Source organism: Bubalus kerabau, chromosome 19 (assembly GCF_029407905.1).
Source record: "Bubalus kerabau isolate K-KA32 ecotype Philippines breed swamp buffalo chromosome 19, PCC_UOA_SB_1v2, whole genome shotgun sequence".
Lineage (NCBI taxonomy): Eukaryota > Metazoa > Chordata > Mammalia > Artiodactyla > Bovidae > Bubalus > Bubalus kerabau.
In genome coordinates this window covers 67,983,658-67,994,193 of record NC_073642.1, presented here as the reverse complement: position 1 = coordinate 67,994,193, position 10,536 = coordinate 67,983,658, and the positions used below count along the sequence as shown (strand labels likewise).

Below are 10,536 nucleotides of genomic sequence, written 5' to 3'. Positions count from 1 at the left end.
AAGATGAATTCAGAGCAAGAGCATCAGCTCAGGACACTGGGAGGGGCCTGAGCTGTCACGGGACGTAGTAATGGAGGAAGGCCCTCGAGTGGGGGTCAGAAGCAGGCGACACTGTGTTTCTCGTCCGATGAGCTCGGACACAGCAGTGCCACACACGGAGGAGGAGAACTCAGCGCAGTGAGGAGTGGGAACTTTGTCAGAAGCCCAAACAGCCCTCACCGGGCCCACCCCAGCAGCCAACGTGCCCTCCTCTGTCCCTGCCCGCACACCCTCTCGGTCTCCTGGAGGAAAGCCCAGGCACTGGCTCCCTCTGGGTCTGGACCGGAGTCACCTCCAGAGACATGTGCTGAGGTCTCTGAGCCTCTGAGCTCCTTTCCCAGGGGCCATCCCCGGCAGCACCGCACACACGCTCTGCGGACACTCAGCGCAGTGACCGTGTCTGCCGGGGAAGGGCCTCTGGGAAGCGTCACGCAAACCCCATTCGCTAAGGGAAGTCACCACACAGAGCGAGCCCACCTGTGTGTTTTACATGTTGTGTGAGGCAAGGCCGATTTTTATACAAGCGTTATCTAACCAAATCCTACATTCTGGCTAAAAAGGACCACAGAGATGGCCACTGGGCACTCAGAGTCCTCATGTGATTCAGAGAGGCGCTGAGGCCTGGGCCTTGCCCACTGGGCTGACCAGACGCAACACAGGCAGTCACCTCGCCTCCTGTCCCCCCCAGTCTGTGCTCAGGTCAGCAGCCACGCATCAAAGCCAGTGGAGCCGAAAAACCACTAACAGGAAAAAATTTCCCCGCATCAAACCTATACATTTAAGTCCTCGACTATCACAAACATAACGAATTCATGTCCACTGATTTGATCCCAACCGTAAGATCATCATATATTATAAAATAAAAAATGTAGTTCAAGTAGATCCAAAGGTTAAAAACAAAAGCACCCTAGCCGTGTGCTCCCACAGTGCGCAGTGCTGGGGAATGGATGCTTTCAGAAACCCAAAAGCCCCGGGCAAGAGGCAGGGAAAGCCCACTTGGTGCCAGTCAGGGTGGGCTGCTGCTTTGATGGAGCCTGGAGGGTCAGAACAGTCTTTTGTTTCATATTTTATTACATCAATGGCTTGAAAATTTTTATTTAACTTCAGCAAATATTGGAAATAGAAAAATGAATTCTGCAGAATTTCACAAATAAATTTTTCAGTCTCTACTAACAAATGTTATCATTCGATGGCTAAGCAATTATAATGCTATGAACATTCACCACAATGAATGTGCTGAAATAGAAAACAGGCAAAAAGAGACATTAAAATATTACTTACAACAGCATTATTACAACATATTTTCTTTAAAATTCCAACATGAATTTTTATCACTTCAAAAGATATACAGCATTTCCATTATATTTGCAAACTTAACCTTATACATCTTTTAAAATCTTGAAAAAATTTTTAAGCAATCTAAAAAGCACTTAGCAAAGTTGATAAGTCTACATAATGGAATACTATCCGCTCCAGTACAGAGTTGAGTTCAGGAGAAGGGCTGTAAACACTCATTATCATACAACATGCATAGGCTGTACTGAGCTTCCTTCGCTGGACCGACGTTACCGCAGTTGTGCTTCACTGTAAGGGGGCGCTGCAGAGGCCCGGGGAGCGGCAGACAGAGGGTTTGTTTTGAGCATTGCACAAGATTACGAGATTCAAATTAGCTAACCACCTCGAGTCAACTTGAGATAAAGTCTCACTTGATATCACAAGCTTGAATCCGGGGTCACTCAGGTTAGATCAGGATAGACAAGAAACACGAGGCTCTCAGGTGAGCTGGCTGCATCCGACCTTTGCTCATATAAGCAGGGATCCAGTTAGTGTAATGCACTATTTGGCTTATTTTTGGTATGCAATTATACCAATAGTACAATCTGATAATCAGAAAGACAAAAATAGGGCATAGTTGAAATTAAAGTGACAACGAGCACACTTAGAGTGGCGTGTGGACAACAGTCAGCTTTCCAAACTCAACTACGTTTTCATTTTTTGATCAGAGGTTTACGACCACTAAAGGATCTGGCAGATTAAAAACTATCCAAAGCCATCTTGAGGAACTGATGTCTGGTGGGCGCATACGCACAGAGACGACGTGGGGAGGTGGGCTCTACCCTAACCTCGGGGTCCGGCTGACTCCGGCGCTGCTGCCCCACGGCTCCCCACTCAGCACGAGCCGGCGGGGCTGCTTCCTGCTTACGGAGCGATCCTACAGAATCCATCACTGTTTCAGACCAGTCAAAACAATATTCAAGTAACAAGGTGTTCAAATGAGTAAGTGAAAAAAATGTTTACCTAACACTTTACACATCTACATAAAATTAAATAAAACAAACTTTTAATGCATATGCAATACAATTTATATCTTTCAGGATTTCTAAACTAAAAGGTAAACTATCATTTGCTGCAATGGTACTATATTTTGCACAATAACTTATACTTAGGAGAAATTTTCCACAAAAAATATATATAATTATGACATTCACATTGATAATTTTTAAGAAGACAAAGCTTAAGTGAACACTGCATCTGAAGCAGCGGTCATCATGGACCCTTACACATCCAAACACAACCTGCGGACGCACCCAAGTCTTGGTTAAAAAGGGTCGTCCCATAAATAAGACCAAACCACTTCGCTTCTAAAGGGAAGTGATTTCTTGCATTTACATCATTGCAAAGACAGTGTAATGAAACAGTTTAAAACACAGTGCCATCTTATGCATGAAACTGCAACGAAGGCAGTCAGGCAGAGACAACTATCTTTTTTCCTTCTAGCAAATGAAAACAACACACCCCTTTCCCTTGGCGAGAAAGCCAAAAGCCAGTGGCCATGATGACAAGTACACCGGCACCGTGACTCTTCGGGACTGGAGACCACCTGTTGCCAGGAGCCAGGTCAGGGGACGTCTGAGCACAGACGGGCCTGGCACTGCCAGTGTGCCCGGCGTGCAGCACAGACCAGCGCCAGCCCTTGAAGCACTGCCAAGCGGGATCGACTCTTGAGGGACAGAGCCTGGGGGTGAAGAGAGGAAGCACGACTCGCAGACAGACCGCTGCAGCGAGGTGCCCGCTGCTTCTCTAACGAGCAAGGAGGTCTGGAGAAGAGGCCAGGTGCGGCAGGAGCCTCCAGGCCTACTGTCCCCTTTTAGCAACGTGCAAGACTCCTGCCACCTCTTGCCCGTGTTTTCCTGCCATGTTCCAATTAGGCGGCAGGCTCACGAGAAAAACAAAACGGACCCTGCACAGTGACCCCTGTTACTGTGCAGCCCACCTGGCACGAGCGGCGGGGGCGCCGGGCTCCTTGGAGGCTCTTCCTCACCAGCCCTCACGTGACCAACAGACACTGCGTGCAGGGACGGGTAGGTGATGGGCGCCAGGAAAGTCCTGTCTCACTCCCTTTCTGATAACCTTTCTCCAGATTTCAAAAAAAGAAGTACAATTCCAAACATTCTAGGTGTCTTGCTGACCCTCTTCCTAAAGAGAAAATCAGCTGACTTAAAAGAAAAAAAAAAAAAAGGCAAGGTGCGTGGGAGTCAAAACAACAAATTTTAATTGCATATTTCAAATTCTTAAGAATTCTGTTTATGCCTTAAAGCATCTGGAATTTTTTTCTTTTTGGTATTGAAAGCACAAAAAATACTTCATTGATGCAAAAACCAACAACAAAAAAGCTCCTTCCACATATTTAGTGCAGACTGAACCGACCACAGGCCAGGGAACGGGGCACACCAGGAGGCACAGCGCAGTCTACCCTCAGCCCCTTCAGGCCCACGGCCTGGCCAGAGAATAAAAGTGATTCTGGAAGTTATAGAACATTTGTTAAATATCTGTACTTGTTCCCAGCCCAACCAAAAGGCATCACATACCCTTTGCAGATGGTTTCTTCCCACCTGGACTCACTAGAACCAGTGACCAAACACGTCCCTGCCTGTTCTGTAACATCGAGGAGGGGGTGTTTGCACGGCCAGCACGTGACAGACAAGAGGCTGCGTGGAGAGAGGGACAAGAGGCCAGGTGTCCCAAGAGGACAGCGCCCAAAGAGCACAGAGCCTTGAGAACACCATCGCCGGCCAGCCTCGCGCCCCTTATTGCCGCCCCACGTGACACCGAGCATCTGCACTCTGTCAAGCACCCGCAGCAAGGCCTCCCCGTCTCATCTCAGTGATGTCATCTTTGGCAAGCAATCAACTTTAAAGAAGAAATAAGACACTGAAACAGAAAAGAGGGTTGAAAACATGGTTGCCAAAAGGAGAAGGCACCAATTCCCAATGTACAAGCACCAGGTACAGTGTATGGACACTCTTGGAGCTGGGGGCGGGCAGGGGAAGAAGACGGGGTGGCGCCCGTCCTGGGGTGGCAACGCTGAAGGCAGCGAGTGCTGGGGTCCACGATCCTCCACGGACAGTGCAGAGAGTGAGCTTTCTACCACGCGGGCAGGGAGAGGGGAGAGATTTAAGCCAAGTGAATCTATAAACCATAATTATACCTACACTGAGGGGAAGGGGAGTTGTATCAAGCTGTTTGGCACGATAAAGGTTATGACGCAGTCTGCCAATATACGGTGATTTCTGAAGAAGCATGGTATCACTTAGGTGGATGCCTCAGAAAAGAACAAAGGAAACTTCCCAGAAGGCCAACGGGTCACAGTTACTCTGAAAATTACATTATGCACAAAGTAGGGACTGCAGGCCATGCAGGAACAGAGTCGCACCTCCGAGTGACTCCTTGTTCCGAAGCCGCCAACGGGGAAGAGCTGCCGTAGGTGGGCCGGGGCTCCATGGGGGCGGCGGGCCCCGGCGTCGCAGGAGCGTGCAGGCCACGGGATCCCCGCACTGAGGCGGAGTGAGAGACACAGAGAGCTCTCGGGGAAGCGGCCCCGCACGAGGAACGAGCGGAGGATTAAGGCAGGTGTAGCCCAGGACTGCGAGTGTGTGCCTTTTTGGTAATAGCTGCTTGTCCACAGAGCTGTGATGCGGATGGCTGGGTGAAGTCTGGAGGTACCTGAATCCTGGAAAATGCAGGCGTCCACACCAAGCGCTCAAACCACCAGAGTGTCTCAGGAGGCAGACGCATATCTGACATCAAGAACAGAAGCAGCCTGAGCGAGGAGGAAACAGAGAAACAAAGACAGGTCACCAGAACGTGCTGCTAACTCTGGTCTGGGGCAGCCCCCCTACCTTCTCCAGCCCCATGGCTCCCAGGCCAGGGCGCAGAGGCTGTGCCAGGCCACGTGGGCAGGTGAGTAGGCCTCCACGGCTACATGCCCGGACCTCCAGGCCCCACTCTGCCCTTCCAGCTGTGTGTCCGGGGCGAGTTATCAGGGTCCTCGTCAGCAGAAGGTACCCCAACACTGCAGTCTACCTCACAGGGTTAAGGGGACCCCTGCACAGGGCCTTCAGGTGCACTGCTGGGGGTCCCAGCACCCACCCTGTTTAGCAGACAGCTACAACATAAAGACTGTAGGATCTTCTTATAAACTTCACTGCTGCTTCTGCTGCTGCTAAGTCACGTCAGTTGTGTCCGACTCTGTGTGACCCCATAGACGGCAGCCCACCAGGCTCCGCTGTCCCTGGGATTCTCCAGGTAAGAACACTGGAGTGGGTTGCCATTTCCTTCTCCAATGCATGAAAGTGAAAAGTTGAAAGTGAAGTCGCTCAGTCGTGTCTGACTCTTTGCGACCCCATGGACTGTAGCCCACCAGGCTCCTCCGTCCATGGGATTTTCCAGGCAAAAGTACTGGACTGGGGTGCCATTGCCTTCTCCGTATAAACTTCACAGGCCTTTCTAATTCTCCACTCTCATTTTTAAAGACTGACTGCTGGACCTAGGCCTCAAGATCATCGAGGGTCTCAGAGCTTGCTGCTCCCCCGTGGTGTCTTATTTCTAAGGAAACAGCCAAACTTAAGAGTCCAAAATCTGAAAACAGCTGTGCCTTCAGGTGAAATCCCAATTTATGAGAACTGTTATTAGTGAAATCAATTCCTCCTTAATAGTAATACATTCAATCGCTTTACACTTTTAAGTGAGAATGTTTACCTCCAAACCAGTCACCTTCAGCGTCATTCCACGCCTTTCTTGACACCTCCCCAGACTCCATCTGTGCCCCTCCCCAGAGAACCCTGAGTCTCACACGCTCAACCCTTGTGGGCTACTCTCCCTCCTCAGCTCCAAAGGAAGAAAGCCCACAGCTGACAGATGACCACGAACTTCTCAAATCTGTCTGCACTGCATAAACAGGTAAGACCTGCGGGCAGGCTGGATACCAGCAGACATCTTTCTGAGCTGCTGGACTCCATAGGAATGGAGAAATTACAAGCACACTAAGTTCTGAGCACTGATCAGACAGACGATTAGCTAGTTCCCTTAGGCCCTTGGTGGACACAGAGAAGCAGCTGGTCCTTACAGATTAATTTCCTTCTGCGGGCTAACACACAGAGACTGGAAAACCAGGGTGGCAAAGCAGGAGGCCTGGCGCCTTAAGAAGCATAAGAAGAAAGGGACTAGAGAAACGGAAGGACAGACTTTCTGGGCTAGCAAGACAGGAGGAAACATGAGCTGACAGATTAAGCCAATCAACGGATCAGGCCTAAGAAAATGACGACTCTGGGTGCTCAACCTGTGGTCACACTTTTCACGCTAACTCCGCTGGGGCCGGCTGGGATGAAACCTGAAGCGGAAAGAGATCTGAGTTTCCTCTCATTTCTGCTTCATGAGCCTTAAGTCAGAAAACAGACCTGGAAGAAAGCGTTCATTCTCCAAGTTCTAATGGCCCTTCCCCAGTAATCCTCATGTTCTCAATGCTTCCTGAACTGAGTCCAGGGCTTCAGGGAAGGTAATCTGTTGTTAAAGGGGCAACTAGCTGTCAGATAAAGTCACTGCCCCAAGAAAAAAACACCTCTCTTGCTTCTGTGCTGTCCCGTTGGTGGGCAGGCAGGGCTGGGTGGGTGTGAGTCAAGGAACCACTTGCACTGCCAGTCCTAGAGACTGTGGAGACGACTGCAAATACTTGCTGGTAGCAAAATCTAAACAGTCTGATAAAATTAGTATGCTTCTAAAACGACCTCTTCTGAGAGGTGTAGATGCCTCAAAGCCCTTTCTCAAACTGGCATATGGGCGCGGGGGGTGGGGGTGGCTGGCAGTGCTGTGCTCTCAGGGCGCCCTCCTCACAAGGCCCATGCACGCACAGGTTGGGGCCTCCAAGTCCTGCAGCCAGGCTCTGGGAGCGAAGAGTCACAGGACAGCACAGAAGAAGTGACTTCAAGTCTTTCCTGCCTCGTTTGGGGAAGACTTTGATGATAAAGTAATGAGTAAATTAATCCTCACATTAGAATTCTCCAGGCCAGAATACTGGAGTGGGTAGCCTTTCCCTTCTCTGGGGATCTTCCCAACCCAGGGATCGAACCCAGGTCTCCCGCATTGCGGGCAGATTCTTTACCAGCTGAGCCACAAAGGAAGCCCAAGAATACTGGAGTGAGTAGCCTATCCCTTCTCCAGGGAAACTTCCTGACCCAGGAATCGAACCCAGGTCTCCTGCATTGCAGGCAGATTCTTTACCAACTGAGCTATCAGGGAAGCCCACCATGTCAGGGAACAAATGCAAAAATAAAGTGGATGCCGTGCACTCCCACCCCCTAAGCCCTCTGCACTGTCTGTGGGGAAGGGTGGGCATGCAGGGGGCAGCCCCCTGCCACAGGAAGCATGCAGGCAGCAGATGGACCCTGCAGCCTCAGCAACCTCCCCTCAATCTCTGCCAACTGGGCCAGTGGACTCAGTGCCACCACCCAGGAGGTCACAGGAACATCAGTTCCAGTCTGGAAATGCCAGGCAACCCAGGACCTAGGCTTGTCCCCATCAGTCCTTCAGCCGCTGGCCCCCCAACAGCAGCCAGGCTGGAGGTGTGGCAGCAGAGACGCACCAGGAGCTTGCAGACGCCCCTGTGAGCTCACACACCTCACAGGGGACGACATACAGTTCACATGACTGAACTCTACGGATCCTCAAGGCACTTCTAACTTATTGTTTCAGGGCCAAGTGGTTACTGATTTAAGGAAATACTGGTAATGTGAAATATTCTGTGGCTAGAGAAAGTAGGGTGGACTTAAGAATCTGTCCAGGAATTAAAACGTGAATAACATACACAGTGACCAAGAAGTGACTAAAGTCAACACGTATTACAGCATTTACGGGTAAGAGTCATTACTGACACAGCCGAAGCCTAAATCTATTTCTACAGCTGGAAAAGGTCATCAGTGAAGAAAGTAACTGGAGGTTGAGCATGAATCCAGCAGAGACCAGCTGTCTTCAGACTTACCTCGTCGTCCTCCTCAGGCATCTTGATGGAGCTGTCTGGGGACTTGACAGGTTTCTGGTTGCTGGGACCATTCTCTTCTTTCCCGTGCTCTGCCTCCCATTCTTGTAAAACTTCATCTATGTTGAAGCGGCGTCGATAATTTACAAAAAAGTTTTTCACTTGCACCACTGATTTGTTCCCAATCACATCTGAGATGGCCTGGAAATCTCGGCCGTATTTCCTGATGGCTAAGGATGGAAGAAAGCGTCTTTTTCAACTCAAGAGAAAAATAATAACACACACACTCACACACACACTTGAGACTCACCCCTGATCCAGATAAGGCAGCACAGGAGCTCCTAACAGCAGACACTATCTTAGTGTAGAAACCAATGGGAAGAGAGCAGCACGGCAGTCCGCGTGCGAGACCAGTCACATGGGTCCGCGTGCGAGACCCGTCACAGTCTGCGCGATCTGTTGTGTAGGGTCTGCACCTTCTCACCACACACCACATGGTACAACTGAGGTCACCCAGCAGCTATCCTGTGCTGTGGACATTCTACATGGGCCTTTCCAGGGTCCCAGGACTAGAACAACCTTACATCCAACCTTACAGCCCTAACCCTCAATCGGTCCTTTCTGACTATTCAGAACCCAACAAGCAGCTGCTGAAATGAAATTTAGACACCGCGACTTCCAGATTAATTTTTACATCTTGTGAGACACGGGAAAGGAAAAAAGCAAAGCCCAAAGGGAACGCAGAAATTCAGCTAATATGATGTTCACTAGAAGGATGTCAGCTCACAGGAGTCTGTTAAAGGTGAGCGATGTCCTGGGAGCAGGCTGGGGCACAACTGCCTCCTGAGGCGACTGCTCTGCCTAAGCTCTCTGTTTATAAGCAGAGCTTCTACGTTTATAAGCACAAGCTTCCTACCTTGTACAGCGAGCAGTTGCTCTTCCGTGGTCCAGCGGGCGTTGCATTTCTGAATGACCTGGACATCCAAATGAGTGCTGTTAGCATACTACATTTAGGCGCGGGCGTGTCCTTATGAGGATTAATCAATCTTATATCAGAATGTTAACATCAGCTAGGGTTATAATGAAGGATGTCTATACCTTTCCTTCTAGAAGATGTGTACTGGAGACACAGTAAATTCTTAAACACATAAACTCAGGTGTGACTTCAAAGATGATATTTACATAATCTTACCTCTGGAAGTCGGTATGGTTCTATTCCACCATCAAGTTTTTCTTTTAGAGCACTATTCGTCTGTTTAATATTCTGAATCTAAGAGAAACAAGATTCTCATTTTAAAAATGAAAGACTTTTATAAAGGTATGAAAAGAAAACAAAACTATGAAAGTTAAAAGAAACAAAAAGCTAAGAGGAAAGAAGTTCCTGGTCTATATGACAGCCCCAAATACAAGGCCCCTATTGCATCCTTTGAGAGCAGCTAACTATTAATAGATGTTTTAATTAACTTGCTGAGGGCAACAAACAAGAAACAAACAAGGAAGGGATGGTGGCAAGAAGGTTCCTGCACACACAATCCTAATCCAATAGCTCGTTCACAGGCGCCCACCTGGGCAACAGAAGGCACAATCTGAATCTGACGTCGACACCACGCCTGGGCCCCCACCACACAGAGTGGGGCTGGGGGAGCAGAGCAGGCAGAGTAAAAGCAGAAGCCCACCCTTCAGACTTCTTTAATGGGGAGGGAAAAGCTATTTTTCCACGATCTTATTTTGAGCAACTGTAACTTCTTCATTTTCTCACAAATTATCTTTTCCACATTCTTGCTTTGATTCAGTGGACCTAATCTTTCACTGAGCTTGCCTAATCAAAAGAAAGACACAACAGGACAAACCATTCCATCAATCCAGGGCTGCTCCTTAATTCTGCTCGGACTCTTGAGCAAGTAGGGTCACAGATGGGGCCCTTCTCATTCCGCTCTAGGTGGAGGGGAATTTCTGTGCCAAGCACCAGGGGAACTCCGGCCCTGGCACTTTCATTCTTGAATATCACTTGGGCAAATAAGAAAGCAAGCAGAGGAACAGGTTCATTTTTCCAAGGGAAACACCAAAAACATTTTGTGACCAGAAAGTGCCCTAGGCAAATGAAAAGCAGCACTCTCAGAGCCAGGGAAGAGCTGGGAGATGGGTGGAGATGCTGTCATGTGGGCACTTCTAATACTTGCCTCTCT

At 49.2% G+C, this 10,536-nt stretch overlaps 1 protein-coding gene across 2 annotated transcripts in view; it reads right to left on the bottom strand.

Annotated features, from left to right (window-relative positions):
* Window positions 1-1,089: 1,089 nt before the first annotated feature.
* The window catches only part of RCOR1 (REST corepressor 1), a 124,283-nt gene continuing 114,836 nt past the window's right edge, over window positions 1,090-10,536 (bottom strand). The window contains exons 9-13 of one of the 2 annotated variants that reach the window (XR_008705630.1): window positions 9,543-9,620; window positions 9,267-9,324; window positions 8,354-8,580; window positions 5,044-5,140; window positions 1,090-4,251 (exon numbers count right to left, since the gene is read on the bottom strand). Coding sequence is in view for 1 of the 2 variants with exons in the window: in XM_055556637.1 (XP_055412612.1) it covers window positions 5,099-5,140; window positions 8,354-8,580; window positions 9,267-9,324; window positions 9,543-9,620 (405 nt within the window). In the remaining variant the exon portion in view is untranslated. Of the gene's footprint in view, window positions 5,141-8,353; window positions 8,581-9,266; window positions 9,325-9,542; window positions 9,621-10,536 lie in introns of both variants that reach the window. The other variant, XM_055556637.1, reaches the window with a different exon arrangement.